We start from the raw sequence: 18,162 nt of genomic DNA, 5'->3' as shown, positions 1-18,162 counted from the left end.
AAGTAGATGTAAAAGAAAAAAAGGAGCCATTCCAGAGTGCAGCAACTCAACCCGGTCTTACAGAAAGGCTTGAGCTACAAAGTTCGTCCCGTGACGAGCGTAGCAGCCGAGCCAGTTTTAATCAGCTGCCAGGCTAACAGCGTTCAGGCCCACCGTGCCGTAATTAATGTGTCTTAGATTAAAGTGTCGGCGAAATGTCAGGTATTGTCCTCGTGCCGGTAGCGTCCATGCTGACAGAGTGCAGCGGTGAGTAAGCCAGCCAGCCCCCAGCCCCCCAACCCCACCCCCACCCCATCCCCCCGCCCCACCCCCTGCCTCACGCTGAAATCAGAGAAACCACAAGAATGTAACAGCTTCTGTTATTATCCCACCCTGCTGTCTCACTGCTGCCCTAGAAAATAGCAGCACGGCTGCCCGTTAGCCTCTCTCTCAGAGCCACACTGTGGTTTCCTCCCCCTCGTCTTCACTAAAGATTCTCGCAGGGTGTCGGCGTCCTTTTTTTTTCTCTCTCTCCATTTCCTCCCGCTCTCGTACATGCGTATCGTAGCGTTGCGTGCACGCACGGCACCTGACGACTGCCAACATCACATAGTCTGCAATCTGTTTTTCCTGCAAAAGGCCCCAGCGCCGTCAGGCATGTAGAAACATAAATGGCCAACGAGGAGGAGGGATTAAAAAAGAAAAAAGAAAAAAAAAAACGGGCTGCAGTATTCAACCAGCTGGCAGATGCAAACGCAGTGAAACAGCATAATAGACAAAAAGAGCGACTGTCCAATATATTGTTCTCACATTCATTTACATGAGAATGAGCTCAGAAAGCTCCAGACTGTGTTGCTGTACACAGAAATATTTGCAACTAAGCATGACAAACCCAATTAATGTTAAAAAGAAAAGATAGTGAAATACATTTATTGCTTGGGTATTGCAAACATCTCACTGCCTTCCCTCAATATGTTTTTACCTTGACATAATACCTTGCAATGAGCAAAATAACTACAGTCTTTTTTTTTTTTTAACTATTTATGACTAAAACAGAATTTGACATATGAAAAGAACCAAACTGTATACATATATCAATTAAAATTTGTGTATTAGCCACCGTAGCTCCAATGTGTTGCATTCGCAGGACGGGCAGACACGTTAACACAAACATTAGCTGCCCTCGTCGTGGTGTTGAAATGCAAATAAAAGCGGATCCACGCGCCTGCAGCCCTGGTCTGCAGGGGAGCGCGGTGGCTTGGCGACAGCACCCGCCGTATCTCCGGGCGCTGAGCTCAAGATGAGCGAGATTAGGCACACATGTCAACAAAGGCGCAGGAGGAGTTGGTCACATGGGCCGACACGCCCTTCCCAAACATCATGCCCTTCAGGGTATGTAATCAGATCCCTGGCTCCTCTGCCGCCTACGCCACATCTTCTTGTGACACCACGTAGTGCCCGCAGACATTTTCTTCCCCCCCCTGAGGGCTCAACTACATTCAACACGTGTCCGGAGATTAAACGAACGAAAATGATCAAGTGGCCAGACATGCAGACCGGATGACTCTCTGATTTAAGCAATAAATTAAACGGAACAAACAACATTGTAGATGGATGGATTGCACAGAAGACCATTTATATATTCTCTATTTATTGGAGGAGATAGTGGTAAAATAATTGTATTCGGAATGTTCTCGTTAGATAAGCTGTGAATAAAACTACGATGTTTCCAAACAGACTCGATAGTTGAGTAAAGTCGCACAATACCACGATGAAAAAGAGACTGGAAACCAACGACAAGCCCTGAAATTAGACTTTTTTTCTCCTAGAATATTCAAAATATAACTTCAGTCATTGAGGCTAAAAGATTTTTTGGGGAAAAGAAGCCTAATGTGAGTTGACAAATACTTCCGGTTGCTTCTAAAGCCTCTAACATGAAGATTTTCTGGGCATCCATTTTTGGATCTGGCCGACTGTTCGTCAGCAACTGTGTCTCTTGACCTCCTGTGGTATTCAAGGCTCTTTGAGCAGCTGTTTTAGGGCCAGACCTGAGGACTCGCGCACACAGAGACACAGAGAGAGAGACACACACACTTGAGTTACGGTTGTGAAAGCAGTGGATTGTGACAGGCAATATACGCGGTTGAGCTTAAAAATGTGCGGCACGCCTTCGGGAAACGGCTTAAAATGTGTGAATTAAGGGTCAACAATTACTCAGTTTGACAGATTAACTGGCACCTCGGGCACATTTTTTTTTTTTTTTTTTTTTTTTTTTTTTGAAAAGCTCTGATAGCAGCAGAGGACCATCCCAGCTCAACCAGGGCTAAAAAAGTCAAACGTCTTGCTGAAATCTATCGCTGTGATGCCTTTGTGTACATGAATGACGTGTGAACACGGGAATCAGAATCAGAAACACGTTGCCAAGGAAGGATTTGCTGTGGTGTGGTTGGTGCTTTAGAGGACAGGCAGAACAAAAAGCAACTATACTAAAAATATACTAAGAATATACAGAGGTTTGTGCTCCAAAAGCCCTTCTTCTCCCCTGCATCAACGCTGATTACAGCAGTGACCTTCACATCTACCTCGGAGGGCGGGTGTTGGCCGTGCGTGCCTGCTGGGGGCTGGCGGGATGATGGTGCAGGAAGGAAGGAAGGGACAAGCCGAGACACGCGCTTGGAGCGCAGCACAGTCGGCAGCCAGCTGTGCTCACATACCTGAGGAATGTCAAGGTGGGGGGTGGGGCGGCAACAGGGACGAGCGCTATCTTTCACAAGGCGGACGTTGGAGTGGGACGCTCCGTTCCTCACTTGTCCAACATCAACAGCAGCAGCAGGAGCTCACTTCACATCGGTGCCGTCGAAACCTCCTGCTGCTGCTGAGTGGGACTTTGTGACCGGCAGGTCAAACCTCTTTTAAATATATTGTAACATTATGATATAAAATGATATTACAATGTTTCAATATCCCCTCCGCTCGAGTCCAGCCAGCTTTATCTTCCGTGTCTGCTGGCTTCACTTGTGCTTTAGCAGAAACTGGGTTACTGGTGGACTTAAGAGAGGCCATAACACGCTGATACCAGCGATGAACAACAAACAGATTTCTTAAAGCCTCTTCTTATGTTCCCACAAGCGAGCTGGACGACACAGTAAAAAAAAAAAACACTCAGAGCTCAGCTGTACGCGGAGTCAAGCTGCAAGCTGGGGGTGAACGTCATCGTCTAGAACAGGGATGGGACAACTTGTTGACTGGTGGGACCACAATGGCTTCTAAAATGTGACAGAGGGGGGTAGCGGAGCAGCAGCAGCAGATGGATGGAGTGGTTTGGTCACCGCATAGGAGAAAAAAATCTCATCATGGGATGTGTAGAAAACATGTTGCTTTAATGTCAATTGAAAATGAACCAAAGTAAAGTCACAACAAAACAAAATCAGCATCTTTGAAGCCCTACCGTGTTCTTTATTGACACTGAAAAAACGGACGAAACACAGCTATTTTATGACTTACTATTAATATAACTTATTCAAGGTCGATGGGCCAGATTAAAAAGCTTAACGGGCCACATTTGCCCATGCCTGCTCTAGAAGCACAGCGGTCCACTTTAAATGCAACCCGAGCAGCCAGAGTCAGAACCAGGGGATCTGCCTGTAGCTCGCTCTCTTGCTCTCTTGCTCTCTCTCTCTCTCTGGCTGGATGAGCAATATGACTGCTAGTTGAGCAAGAACACCATAAAAGTAATGGCCAGTTTTATCCAATTAGTTCCGCATCGTCGATATCAGCCTCGAACGGCAACGAGAGGGGGAATGAGAATGAAAAGACGGTGACTTCCAGCCGATGGAGGAGATAAAACTTGATTTGACGACAATCCGCAGCAAAAAATTTTAAAACAGAGGAAGTAAAACCCGCAATCACGTTTGCTGATAAAAACCACAAAAAGAAACACCAGGCCAACTTCATCATTTTACAAGCAAGGCGAGAAAAAAACAGCTCCTCGTGACGAGACAATAATGAACATTCTAATGGTAAAAGATACAATACCTCGAAAAACCTCCTCCATCCTCGGGGACCAATAATTAAAAAAAATAAAAAAAATAGCCACGCCAGCGTTAACGTGGCGCTAGTTAACCAGGCAGCTTCACCCTGACGGTTGGAGGCCTCGCCACTCTGCACGCAACAAACACAGCTGCGTTTTTTTTTTTGTTTTTTTTTTTGGCTTTTACAGATGATTGTCTTTGTCTTTGTTTTATATATTTGCTAACCGAGTTGTGCCACGTTCTCCCCGGCAACAGACCACTAACTAGTTGTCCGTTCCAAACAGCGATCTGGCTGGACATTCAAGTCAGCGAGCGGCTGTTTGGCTGCTTCACTCCTCCACTCCTGCCAGTCAGACAGACAGACTGAAAGTTTGCCACGTTTGCCACATTTGCGCCTTCCAAATCGGGCACACTAGTAAATATACACGTCAACTCTTTAGCCATGTATTTCTTTTTTTTATTCAAGTGATCCGAATTACATCCAAAGTTCCCCTTCACAGGGAGACAGAGCCAACGCGCAAATAAGACGGTATAACCCATTAACTGCGAGGGATGAACTCTGGTCTATCAAGCGCTTTGCTCGCTCCGCCTGCCAACTGCGAGAGGGGCTGTGAGCTTCCAAAAAGGGGGGTTATAATAGAACGGGGCAGGCAGCTGGTCCTCTTGGTTAAACATGAACAGGCCGCTCTTTGACAGAGCTGTCACTGACAGTCAACGGAGGTCACAGAGAGCCTCGTTTCACTCACATGAGGAGGAGCAGGAGGAGGACCTTGCGACAATTAAAAAAAAATCAGGATCAAGAGCAGTATTTATAGGCTGCAGAAAACAAATGCAAGTTGATATATTCAAAAAAAAATAAATATAGAAATTTTACACAAAAATAAAATTAAAAAAAATTAAAATTACGCCAGAACTTACTTGCAAAGTACAGCTAATGTACAACGACTAGCTCATGATGTGGAGTAAAATTCAAAGTGGTTATTGTCCTTTTCGCTCTGCCTCTCAATGGACACACACACACACACACACACACACACACACACACACACACACACACACACACACACACACACACACACACACACACACACACACACACACGTAAAAGTTAATTCGTACCCATTTGATTTTTCCAGCCCTCTCCACCATGAAGTAAACACACTAAATTTAGATGCGCAGTTGCCAGCATCTGAAGTCTGATAATGTATCTCGCCTGCAGCACGCAGCCAGGGAGTCTTCTTAGCAACGCTGTCAGTTAGCGCCAACGCTGAGCTGTCAACAGTTCCGAGTGCCGGGCGGAGGGCGTGCCTCGGCAACGTTAAGACTATCCAGACGTAAGGTGTCGGGCGAAGATAGAGGCAGAGGAAAGGAAGTGCAGACGCCTCCGAGTGACGCGGCGACAGGCAGGAAGCAGAGGGCAGAAGCTCGGGGTCGTCTTAGACGTATCTTGTGTTCAGGTGGGTGACACACAACCGCAACCTTTGGTTTGTCAGAGAGATTTTTTTGGGGAGTTTTTTTTCCGAGCACAATGCATGCAGCAGAACACTTTTCAACGGCACCACTTCATCCATTAAAGGGGCCACACGGAACACAGGCCTCTCCCCTGATGCAGCGGGACGTGAAGTGAGGCACACCATGCCGCGATCCTCGCCTGGCCCACATTGTGTGTCCACATCTCACCCTTTCAAACCGGCAGCAACAATGGCTGACCTTTGGCTTCTTTGCTACGCCGGTCTGGTTTATGATGTTTAACTAGGGGAACTGGCATCTTTATGCATCCAGCGTAAAGGCGCAGCTCGACCTCGTGCAGAGACTTCTGCAAAAAGAGGGGCGGGGGGGGGGGGGGGGCAAATGATAAAAACTCGTAGTGACATCTCAGAAGCCGCCGTGCTGAGCTTGAATTTAATAAGCCTTTTTAGCTTAGCACGTCAAAACTGACGCGCAGCTTTCGGCGCACACTCGTCACCAAGCAAATCCTCCACACAAGCAGCTGTGGCTGTTGAACAGAATTATTTAACAGGTGATAGCCTCCTGATTTTCCCAACGACTCACACAGACATTAAAGGAGAGAAGAAAACCCCTGAGGCTAAAGGCAGCCTATGTTTGCCCTCACTGTGGCACTAAGCACATGCAAAGTTGATCATTGTTTCACAGGCTTTTTTTTTTTCGCAAATAGGTACGAGTTATTCAGGCTATGCCCCAAGACTGGGAGGAATTTCATCTGCAGCCAAGACAAATGGCAGGGATGATTAGCCATTAGTGAGTATTTTAAACAAAACCATGCATCCGAGGTATGACTTTAAACAAATGGCTTTAGTTTCTGAGGCAACCTTAGACCCAAATGGCTCACGTAAGACGGGATCGGTCTCTGTTACCCGGCATATTCTATCACGATTTCCCCTTCCTCATTTCTCCACTGTCTGCTGGCCCTGCGTCCCCCTGATACACACAGCACTACTGCACACTGTGGCAGGTTCAGGTGTGTCGCTCAAGTAAACCTCAGTCTTTGCCGCAGGCGATCCAATTCTCGCCAGCTGAGGCCGTCCGAGACCTCTGTACGTTTGAGCATTTTTTAAAGCAGGTAAATTAGACGTTGACTTCAGAAATCTACTGAACCACTGCACCAGTGACTTTACAGTATGGATGTTGCAAGTCCACTCAAAACAGGCCCTGCACTCCCTTACCGAGTCCGGATCGAGCAGCCGGTAGCTCAGCATCCTATCATATGTTTCAGCAGTAAGCGATGGAATGTGCAGAACTCTCCAGTTAAAAACATACAGCCTCACTTTCCTATCTCTGGCCCGGCTTATCTCAAAATCCACTGTTCCGACATAATCCCGACTACCAAGGCTTTTTATCTGTTATACAGTGGCACTGGCCAGCCTGCAAATGTGTCCCAAATAGAAATAAATGTGCGGTGGCATGGCAGCGTCTGATTCCCGAGATAAATGGTTTGACCTCAGCAACGACTGAGTGGGCTCAGCCAGGGATTCCCAGGCACTCACCCGGGTCAAAGACTTTCATTTCTCCCTGCCAATTTGTAAAAAGTGCTTAAGAATGAATTGTTTTTAAAGCATAAACTAAAAGAAACACCATTGTTAAGATAACTGTTAGTGCCTAGGAGTTCTGTTCTGTTTCTGGAGTCCTTCTCAATCTTTCAGGAAGTGTGCGTTACAACAAGCAGTTACCAAAATCAGCTCGTTATGATGTCAGAAGGGGCTCCACTCCTACATCTCCTAAGTTAGTGTCCCTGGCCCAGGTGTTTCATCTGCTTTCAAACATACAGAAGGTAAGACAAGATGTCAATTGTATTTTTGTGCCAGAGCTATAAACAGAGGGCTAAACTTATAGTCACACAGGCAATGCTGTTCCATTTGAGTGCAGAATAAAAGAGGGTTAAAGATTATAATACACAGTAGGTACTATATGGGACCCATAATCTGAGAATTCGGTGACCTCCCTCCTCTCTGCCGGGTATCCCCTACCCAATTCCAGCCTAGATGGGATTTCATTCATAACCCCCCCACCCCCATCATCTGATGGGATCCCATTCAGAAGCCATGGTGTCAGTAAACCAAGCCTCCGATTTTGGACCAGCGAGAGGACGGCTAGACAAACAGGACGGAGCGGCAGCAGACTGGCAAGCAGCAGGCGGCAGAGGAGCCGACTGCGACCCAAAAGATGTGGCACGGATGGTGGAGGGTTACGTCATCGAGAGAGAGAGAGAGAGAGAGAGAGAGAGAGAGAGAGAGAGAGAGAGAGAGAGAGAGAGAGAGGAAATAAGGAGGACGCCTCATCACAGCAGAACCCTTGAGTCCGTTGACAGCAACGCACATTCAAAGCTGGTCCGGATGACTAAAATACGTCGTTTGCGCCACAAGCAAACGAGTGATGGTTGGATAAGAGGAGGTGGGGGTGGGGGGGTGGGGGGGGTGCTGTGTTCAGAAGCAGGGTCGCAATAAGAGGCTTATCCAATCTTCTGGATGGGACAGTAATAGAGCACTTGTAACAGGCGCTGGTACGCCAGTCAGTGACCAATAAGCCCACATCGAACGGATCTGCATTTGCAATGTTGTATTGATAACTGATGCTACACGGTCAAAACAGATAAATATAAATTAAACGGGGCAGATGAGCAAGATGATGGTCAACTGCTGCAAAACGTTGACAGGGACGCGGCGGTTTAAAGGCACATCCGAAACATTACTGACGCCGCACTGGTTCCATTGAACGCCAACTGGACTGGGTGGACTCTGTCGTTAAAGGGGCTCATTGTACAGCGGGAATGAATTGGATATTGACGTGCCGTTTCGGCCAAAAAAATATCAATGAAGACCCGTGAAACGTCGAGCACCGTTTTGGATGGGGGGTGGTGGGGGGGGGTGGGTGGGAAGAAAAATGAGCCTTCCAACCTTTAAATGCGCACAAAGCGCCGGCTTAGCCTAGCGTTTTGGCAGCTACGTAAAGTCAGCCGTGCTTATTGAATGGGCTCAATAGCGAGCTAACGAGCCAGCTACACAACTACTGGCTAGTCGGGGTCTTATGAAAAATAATGAGAAAAATAAATACATAAATATAAGGGCTTCTGATTGTGAGGGAACAAACCCATGGAAGGGAGCCCTTATCCCAGTATTATTTCGCAACGCTTGCCGCTGTAGCAGCAGCGCTGGCAGCAACTTGCTTAAAAGTGACAGCGCTAGGCTAGGTAGCTAACCAACGTCAGCTGGCTGAGCTGAGGGGGGAGAAGAAGAAAAAAAAATCTGGTGGCCTTGTGAATGAGCGTCTTTCTTACCGTCATAAACTGCTCCAGGGGTGTCCAGTTTTTAAGGAATATATGTTTTTGCCGTGTCAAGGAAATGGTTTTGCGTGGGGGGCGACGTAGCCCGAAACATCCACGATCAGTTCACCCTCTGCCGATGAAAGCCAAGCATCGTTATTATCACCGTCTTCATCAGCACTCGGAGTCCGGCGCTGCTTTACACACATCCATCCAGCAGAACGGGGCCTCCTCCGGGCTCGACCATGCAACTCGCTCGGCGACGACGGATAATCCACAAGACAGGAGCCCCCGCAGTAACCATTGGCTAGACGCGGCGGCGGCGAGCAGTCATTTCAGGTCGACGGAATAATAATAATTAAAAGAAAACACTCCAAGCACACGCGTATGGGAGCAGAGGAATGCGATCGGCGGTGAGAGGGGAGGGGGGAAAAAAATGTTGTTGTTTTTTTTTTTTTTTTTTTTTTTAAAAGGAGGGAATAACTGGACCGGGCTGAGATCACAGAATCGGCAAATGTTGCGTGTGTGACTTTCCTCCTAACGTGGGGCAGCCTGGGGTAGTCAGCCTTCCTTCCCTGCTCTCTGCAGCTGCTCTGCCTGCCTGCCCGCCTGCCTGCCTTGCAGCACAGCAGCGATTAGCATAGCGACGTAATGGCGCAAAAGAACGCACAGGGGCGGGGCCAACGGAGGAGGAGGCGCGCACTTTGTTCCCGATTTGCGGCTTTCCTCAATATTCCCACACTTGTGTCAATCCAACTCTCCTTTCCCCACTCTCCTTGTGGCAATTTACAACCTGCCCTCGTTGTTGTTGTTGTTGTTGTTGTTGTTGTTGTTGTTGTTGTTGTTGTTGAATCAACAGGGAAACCCAGGTAGATTTATAGGTAATTGTAAAAAAAAAAAAAAAAGGCACAAAACGCCACAATTATGGTTACATTCATTTTTATTACTTTATTCGCATAGCATAACATGTATTTGAATGCAATTAATATTACATCTGAGATATAAAACCATTAAATTATTTTAAATATTCTACTGCTTTTGTTTCTAAATGATTTAGATTGATATGTTCTTAAATTATATCTCATTGTTGTCTGTGGTTGTGTTGCTCTGCATGCTCAATCCATCCTTCCCCGCTCTCCATGGATGCTCCGTTTACTGAGCGGGACAAAAAAAAAAAATGTTTCCTCTAAAACAAACAAAAATAATAATGTAGACATATTCCTGATGACTTGTGTCTCTTACACACGTCGCATTTGTTGAATGCTATTCGGTGAAAGTTAGCAACTTCAAAGTTTTGTCAAAACTGTACCTCAAATTTGAGAATGAATCCAACTTGTGATTTAGAAAATGAATGAGGCATGAAAATGGCAATTCCACACAGCTTGAATCGGTCGCACCAGTCATTCAAAACCTTTCTGCAAGAGGCTCGCTATTGATTTGTGAAAGAGAGAGAGAGAGCTAGGGAGAGAGAGAGAGAGAGAGAGAGAGAGAGAGAGAGAGAGAGAGAGAGAGAGAGAGAGAGAGAGAGAGCATAGTGGTAATATAGGTTGTACTGACCTCAAGTGGCTCAAAAAGAAACAGCCTGCGTGTGTCCAACAATGGCCCATTGTACACGAACTGTGCCTGACTCGCACACAATGAACTGAGCAGATGAAGCAGAGTGGCAAGAAGAAGACAACGACGCCTGTGTGGACCATATTCAAAAAGCACTTTGTTGAAGAGGGAAATGAAACAATGAAGATCCTCTCCATTGAACCCTGTTTTTCTGGTGCTTCACTCATGAATCATGCGCTAAGATTTTTATTTTCTTTTTTAAAACATACATATTTAATTTTAAACTAAACTGTTATTTCTTTCACTAGTCAGGTTTGATTGATCCATTTTTAAGGAGCTATGTATGTCTGTTCACGATGCTCATGGATACGTTTTATCAAAGAAACTTGAAAGTCAAGGCATTCTGACAGAGTACATCTCGACTTTTCAACCAATTCTACCATCTCAGTTTACTGTTCAGACTTTTCTGTAACACACGTCTGCAGTTTGGAATGCAGTTTACTGATCTTTATAAAAGGAAAATATCCAAATTCCACATTTCCAGAGCAACCTCTGTGACATGGTCTAACAAGGAATAATAATGTACAATGCCAATGTCTGGCTGCAACGCAATTAATTATGCGCCTCTATTTTTAGCTGTGTCCACAGGGTAAAAGATTGGAAGCGTAATTAAAACACTGTATCTGAATCCTGTTAATATGCAGACGGACGACCTGAGGGAACATGGGGTCTACATGATGGGTTCTAAAGTCACAATAAGCTGCACATTAAGATCATTATCTCTAAAGGAATTAGTTCAGGTTGTGCAAATGATCTGCGGTTACATAGTGCTGCTTTCATAAATCGTGCAGAAAAAAACAGCGTGACCAGAGTAAAATAATGCTGAGAGCTACACTCAAATACAATAAAATTACCAGAAGTGAATCAAATAGAATTTAAGAAGTCTCGTATATAATAACTTCACGTAAAAAAAAGAGAATTTACTTTTTTTTTTTTTAGGTCCATGATTAAAATACTGCAGTAATAGTCAGTCTAAACTTTCACAGGATAAAAATAAGAGTTTGATGTTATCTTAAGATTATTCTCAAGTTTAATTATTATAAATGTTGTTATTATAGTACTACTCATTGTAAAAATAAAGTCACTCTGACAGCTGGATATTGTTCAAAATTTAATAAATAACATCCTCTGGACATGTTGGCAAGCCTTTATTTGAACACGGGTACAAATTGATTGGTCTGCAAAAGTGTCAAGTGACTCTCTTGTCTCTGTGCAGCTTTTACCTCACAATCACCTGCCCTGCTGCTATACATCAGTCTCTTCAGACCAAGTCTTCCATTACAGGTACTGTAAAAGTCAGCTCCACTGACTATGATTTCTCATTTCTCCACAATAAAGCTATACTTCTTGTCAGACTTTTTCATTTTTCAGCAGAGAGACAATTCCTTCCCTCCTGGATGTGTATGGTGCGTGTTTCATCTGCAAGAGGTTAGCAGGGAACAGGTTCCCACTGGGAGCGTACATGTCCTTTCCTTTCTGACCCATCAGGGAGCGTAGAGTCCGGTTTCGAGACAGAATCTTATCATAAAATTCCACGCCTCCTTCGGCATAATCACGGGACACTCGAGCAGCCCGCCGGTCTGAGCTGTAGTCAATCCACTGATTGACAGCATCCGAGGCAAGAAAGTAAGACACGGCTCCGAGCCCAAGTGCCACCAAGTTTGCAGCCCCGCGAAACAGTGCGTGTCGTCCATGAAGCCCAAACATCTGCTTTAGGGCCACGCTGTACACCCAAGCTCCACCAAGACAAAGCGGGGCCACTGTAGCATTTAGAACGGGTCCTCCAGATTGCAGCCGGACCAACTCACGTGCTATGGCAAACTTCTGAGCTCCAGGGGAAAACATTAGAGCCTCCTTCAAAGCGGAGCCATCATCGCTGCTCCAATCCACCGTTTTGCCGTTGATAAAAATAGTGCGGTTGGTGATACCACTTGGGTCATCAAGCGTGCCGTTAAAGTTGGCTGGGATGCCAATTTGGACCCCTGCAGGGAGCCAAGGTACACCAGCCCCAACTGGGTGGAAACCGAAACAGGCAAAGGCGGAGAAATTCTTGGTTGTGCTGATGCCACAGTCCTTTTGCACCTACAGAAGACAATGATAAAAACACTTAAAAAAAAAAAATCAACACTGAATTCAACTATAAAGATAAATGTTTAATTCAAAGTTATTCACCCCGACATAAAAACTTAATGAAGAGCAACGCTCACTACCTGTTGGAAAACATCCTCAAGCTTCTCAGACAACGAGGCTGGCTCTCCTTTGAACCAGGCCTGATAGAGAGGACGGAAGGACCAGTCGGGAAAGGCGTGGGTGACCAAGTTGGCTGCGAAGATGCCACCACAGGTGGTAGCCAGCAGTGGAGTACGGTACTTCTGAAGAAGCACTGAGTACCTGAGAAAGTGTGATGCCATGTTGTTTTTTTTAAGTGAATAATGTGAAGCAGACTTCAGACGTGGGCATCTGTGGAGTAAGAGGAGAAAACATAGATGCTGGTGATCTTTTCTGACAGAATAAACAAATTTGAGTTGGCTAACTCAAATATGCTGCTGTATTTTGACAGACCCATCTCCAAATCAGAATGATTAAAAAAAAAGAGAGACACATTTCAGAGCTAACATGACTCTGACCAGACCCGTAAACAACTTGAGATTAATCAGAGATCATCTTGATTATCAAATACCTGGGGTTCACCTCAGCAACAAACGAAACTGACCAGTACAAAAATGAACAAAGTCAACCCACAGGTTGAGAAGACTGAGTTCCTTCGGTGCGTGCAAGTGCAAGTGTGCACTGTTAGGGAACACTTTGCAACACTGTGGTGTGGTGCCATCTTCTAGTGAAAGTATGAGCTATTACATGTCCATCACCCCATCAGCCAAAACACGAAAAGACTCCAAAATGTCCCAGACTTTTTCTGATACTGATCCTATTCGTGACAGACTTATTAAATAGGGGGATAGGAGGACGATAGTAAGAAGTCTTCCCTTCGGATATGAAGTTAAATTAGGTACAGCAAAATTTGCTGTGGGGCTAAAACTTCTTTACGCGACATGCTAATACACTACCATTGAGCACACTGTTCAGCTTCATAGCTTTCTTTACCACTTAAGGTTTGTTTTTTTCCCCCTTCAATGCCTTATAATTTTTGCCGTGTCTAATTGCCAATGGCTACAAAAAACACGGATAAGTCGTTCTCTCCGCTAACACAAGGACCATATATTTTACTTCGTCTCAGAACAATGTTAGCACTGCTGAACACCTAGGGAAGCTAACCAGCAACACCGAGTACACAACTGACGTTACTCACAAACATGCACTAAAAATGAAATTCAAAGCAATTTGGTGCCTTGAAGGCAACGGTACAAATATCAAATACTCACATCTCCACAAGGACAACGCTACAGTCAGTTACAAGACTGCAGGAAGTCAGTACGTAAAGCGATGCCGTTTTACGACAGTATGTCGTAAAGTCGGAGATCTGTCACTTCTGATGCCAGATTCTTTACTCCGCAAGAATTTCCAGTTCCGTCAAAACTCTCCACCACACCTCAGAATATGTTGGGTTTTTTTTTTTTTTTTTTTGTCAGAACTTAAAAGTAGCTAATGTTTTGTCAAGTTATAAACACTTCTCCTTTAGTTTGGTTGGATGTCTTTCACTTATGTAAAGTTTTATCTGTTATATCCCCCACATCTTAGTGAAGCCCAAGAGTCTTGACGACATCCAATAATATTAACTATTGAGTAAAGAAAATAAAAGTAAATTTTCACTTTTAATCACCCTGGCAGCAGAGAAAATATAGGTCAGGCAGAACTTATAACTATATAACACACTAACACACATATATAAATGGCTGTATGATTTTTATTTGGTATTCTTTGTTTTTCCAGTGTAGCTTTATTGTAACAAATAACAATAAGCAAACGGTAGAAATGACAAAACTGTCAAGAACAAACAAGAGTGATGAAAATGATGTGTGTTACAAAGACGACTAAACTGAACTGAATATAAGGCACTCGAAGAAGGTCAACACGAACAATAACTGAATTTAACAGCACTTTTTTCCCCCATACACTAACTGTAGCATTTTACGCTACCATTGTTGCAACGAGGGCAAAATAGATGATTTATTAACGTTTCAAAGGTGAATTATAACGTTGCTATTTAGCAGATTACTACATCCACATTTCATTTATTTTATTTACTAATAAACATGATCAAAATACGTTTTTTTTTATTTATTTTTTTTTATCCCCCACAGCTTTTAGTTTGTCTATAGATAATTCATTTTCCAAGTCAAGTTTGTCATTTTAATCACAGTCTAAGACAACAGTAAAACGTAGAGGCACCATCTTCAGAGGTTCCTCACCCCAGGTGTTCACATATGGAAACATATTGTCTTTGAAAGTGTGTCTGAACATGTGAATGAGCTCGTTGGTGGCTGAATCCCAGAAAGAAACCTTTCCATTGTCCCAGTCCAGCTGCACTCTGACCTGGAGGACCCTGTTGTTCTTAAGCGGCAGGACAGGTAGACAACATGATGGGGAATATGCCTCGTATTTCCCACCACTGTGCCGTACCATCCACAACCCTGAAAGTATGTCACCATTTTTCTGGGCTTGCTCTGAGATCACCCCCAGTCCCCACACATGGTTATCCCCAACCTCCACCTCCCAGCTGTGGTTTCCTGAACAGAAGCCCCGATGCCCCAGGATGCTGCGGTGCTGTTTCATCCTCCCCGACTGGTGAGGCGCCATTGTAGAAGAATAAAACACAGGTGCCATTGTAGGCACACACTTGACACTAGTCAAATCCTCAGACGTGTGGATCTCTCCGTGGGAAGTGTTGGGGTTGAGGACAACCGGCGTGTAAGTCACAAAGTCCTTCATCTTGGACCACACTTTGAACCTCAAGTTTCCCAGATGCGTGACAACGTCGATCTCACCTCCCAACGCTTGTTCTGGGTCATGCGGCAGAGGGCGCTGTGCTGTCTTCCTCAACGCGTCGATGCTGAGGAGCAGTGACGCGTTCCCGGCATTCAGGCCTTCCTCCATGGTTGTTAAGGTACTTTCCATTGCGTTTATCTCAAAGTTCAGCGCTGCTAAATGAATGTCGTGCACTTTCGTTTTAAGATCTTTCTCGTCTTGGATTTGTGACACTCTGAATTCCTCCTCAGCGTCCAAAAAAGCCCTGAACTTTCCGAACTCCCCTCTTAATATTCCCACCGTCTTCTGAGCCTGATTCTCCAAGTGTTGTCCTGCTTGTTCCCAATGGGCCTTCGCCTCACGGAACCGTTTCAGTTTCTCCCTCAAGGGCTCCAGGTTTGGCTGTAGGTCGGCCCTGGCCAAGTCCGCCACTTCCTCCAAGGGGACGATTCTGTGGTTCGTGTGTTCAGCCGAGTACCGACACACGATGCAGATCGGCGCGCCGTGGTCGTGACAGTACAGCCTGAGCATCTCTGCGTGCGGGCGACAAACGGCGTTCGGGTCCACGTTCTGGCGAAACGCATCGCACAGGTTCTTCAGCACCAAGTTGCGCGGCGGCTGCGCCTTGGACCGCGAAACGGCCTTGCAGACGGGACAGTTGCGTCTTTGACTGGAGGCAAACCAGCTCTGCAAACACGCGCTGCAGAAGCTGTGGCTGCAGGGGAGAATGACGGGGTCTCTGAAATAATCCTGACACACCGGACAGCAGAGCTCCTGACTCCACGAGAAGCAGAGCTCCTGACTCCGCAACAAAGCCATTTTCCGAGCGCTCGAAAATCCAATGGCGAGTCGCCGAAAACGCGCGCGCTCATGTCTCGCAGAGGTAGACGTCTTCTTTTGGTTTTGGATTCACACAGATATATTGTTGTTTCCCATCAGTCACGTGATGCTGGCGCGTCATCTGAGCAAAGTACGGTAGTCAAAATGGGTCAATACCTTTTTTTTCTCCACTTTAGTAGAAGTGAGCTAAGCTAACGAACTAACACGAGACATTAAAACTTTTAAATAACTTTATTCTTAGTTGTGTTCTTATTATTCTTGTTTGTAATTCTCACTTTTATTCTTGTTCTTGTTTTTGTTTTTATTCTAGTGACAGTTCTACTACTACATAGTAGTAGTAGTAGTAGTAGTAGTAGTAATATATAACCCAGGAAATCCACTTCAAATGCAAACATGAGACAACACTATGAAAACGACTACTATGTTATCATTGTCAAAAAGAACAAAGCTTATCTCACCTATCCACCCACACATCCAAGAGATGTGTGTGTGTGTGTGTGTGTGTGTGTGTGTGTGTGTGTGTGTGTGTGTGCGTGTGTGTGTGTGTGTGTGTGTGTAGATGCTGCTAGCTGTTAAATTTTAATGGAGCGCTGTCCATGCTCATGCAAATGAGGGCTAGGATCCATGTAGGACCATGGCCAAAGGTCTCCTGTTTGAATGTAGCCTGGATAGTGGCTGGACGGTAGTCTGCCCATTTATACCCTTTATGTCATGACAATTAGCCTCGTAGACCTTGATAGTGGCGCCTATATTACCATCGTGTACAGAGAACAACAAGAGTAACACCCCCTTACAGGCACAAGATAATTCTGGCGATCAGATTATATCTATAACATTTCTCTCCTTGTAAATTCAGGAAATTTACATTAAGTTGCAGTATTTACTCTCTCTTAAAATGCAAATATTAAAATACTTCCCCTTCTCAAATTAAGTTTGATTGTGATATACTGTTAATTAAAAATGTACTGCAGATTACCATTTTAGAGAGTACTTTATGGTCAGCTATATCACAAAGCATTGATTTTTTATTTTTTTTTGCCATCTGTCAATACATTGGTAACATAATCAAGTACTCTATGCAGAGATATGGCCTGCAACATCAAGGCAAGTTTCACATAGTCACTGAAATATGCACTACTCAGGTGTCAGGATGAAAAAACACTTTTTTCTAGCAGGGCTTAGTGCATGCATGTGTATGTGCATATGTATTATGATCAAGACAGACGCTCTGTTTCTGGTGCAAAGAAACAGCTCACTACTGTCTCCATGGAAACAGGCGAGAGGTGATGGCAGAGTCTGCCACTCTGTGTGTGTGCGCGTGTGTGTGTGTGTGTGTGTGTGTGTGTGTGTGTGTGTGTGTGTGTGTGTGTGTCCACAGAGAGGCAGAGAGAAAAGGAGAATAGAGAATATCCACTTTGAATTTTACTCCACATCATGAGCTTGTCATTGTATTTTAGCTGTACTTTACAACAAAGTTCTCACCTAATTTTAAAATGTCCAGGTCCTTACTTAGTAGAAATTACTTTTGCATGATTTATGTTCAATGAACCAATACACCAACAGTTATACGGAATTAAACACATACACAGAAACGAAGAGAGTCATTGGCATTCAGAACATCTGCATGCCTTCAATACAACAGAAATGTACCAGGGCTAATAGTGGTATCTTGATAGAGTTTCTCGTAGAACCCACATGACGAAAAAAAAGAGAGGCAGACCGAGAACCCCCTGGAGAAGAACCAACAACTGGAGCAAAAAGGCACAAGATCAGAGAGGGTGGAGGGGCTTCATCGTTGGCCTATGTTAATGGGGAATTTAAAGGGCTATATGCTAGATAGTCTTCCTCGTGCTTCCTCTGCTTGATGGGAGAAGCAATGTTCATCCCAACGTGGACAGAGCTGTCCCGATGATGATGATGATGATGATGCCTTGAGGTTAACCCACCAAGAGTGTTGATTGGCCTTAATGCTGAATAAATACTGTGTGTAACCCAGAC

The 18,162-nt window shown here is 44.9% G+C and overlaps 3 protein-coding genes across 4 annotated transcripts in view; all 3 read right to left on the bottom strand.

Moving 5' to 3' along the window:
* ptpn4a (protein tyrosine phosphatase non-receptor type 4a) overlaps positions 1-9,400 on the bottom strand; it is a 53,430-nt gene extending 44,030 nt beyond the window's left edge. The window contains exon 1 of one of the 2 annotated variants that reach the window (XM_076048521.1): positions 8,803-9,400. Coding sequence is in view for 1 of the 2 variants with exons in the window: in XM_076048520.1 (XP_075904635.1) it covers positions 5,130-5,133 (4 nt within the window). In the remaining variant the exon portion in view is untranslated. Of the gene's footprint in view, positions 1-5,129; positions 5,153-8,802 lie in introns of those variants that run through there. The other variant, XM_076048520.1, reaches the window with a different exon arrangement.
* Positions 9,401-11,534: 2,134 nt separating this feature from the next.
* Positions 11,535-13,880, bottom strand: tmem177 (transmembrane protein 177). Its single transcript, XM_076048522.1, has 3 exons — positions 13,782-13,880; positions 12,612-12,861; positions 11,535-12,483 (listed from the first exon to the last, which is right to left on the bottom strand). Exons 2-3 carry the CDS (start codon positions 12,810-12,812, stop codon positions 11,752-11,754), a joined length of 933 nt encoding a protein of 310 aa, XP_075904637.1. The 5' UTR covers positions 12,813-12,861; positions 13,782-13,880; the 3' UTR covers positions 11,535-11,751.
* A 365-nt stretch (positions 13,881-14,245) lies between these two features.
* LOC142903065 (zinc-binding protein A33-like) lies at positions 14,246-16,312 on the bottom strand. The gene has a single exon (XM_076048508.1). The coding sequence runs from the start codon at positions 16,141-16,143 to the stop codon at positions 14,710-14,712; it is 1,434 nt and encodes a 477-aa protein (XP_075904623.1). The 5' UTR covers positions 16,144-16,312; the 3' UTR covers positions 14,246-14,709.
* Positions 16,313-18,162: the final 1,850 nt, after the last annotated feature.

The sequence above is a fragment of the Nelusetta ayraudi genome, unplaced genomic scaffold (genome assembly GCF_046127955.1).
Source record: "Nelusetta ayraudi isolate G7.1 ecotype Tasmania unplaced genomic scaffold, CSIRO-AGI_Nayr_v1 ptg000102l, whole genome shotgun sequence".
In the NCBI taxonomy this organism is placed as follows: domain Eukaryota; kingdom Metazoa; phylum Chordata; class Actinopteri; order Tetraodontiformes; family Monacanthidae; genus Nelusetta; species Nelusetta ayraudi.
Note: the sequence above shows the minus strand (reverse complement) of the source record. Positions and strands in the feature narration are given on the sequence as shown.

Coding starts and splice junctions, on each gene's coding strand:
- tmem177 (XM_076048522.1), bottom strand. CDS start 12,812: ATGGCATCACACTTTCTCAGGTACTCAGTGCTTCTTCAGAAGTACCGT. Junction 12,484..12,611: donor TTGAGGATGTTTTCCAACAG/GTAGTGAGCGTT, acceptor TGTCTTCTGTAG/GTGCAAAAGGACTGTGGCAT.
- LOC142903065 (XM_076048508.1), bottom strand. CDS start 16,143: ATGGCTTTGTTGCGGAGTCAGGAGCTCTGCTTCTCGTGGAGTCAGGAG.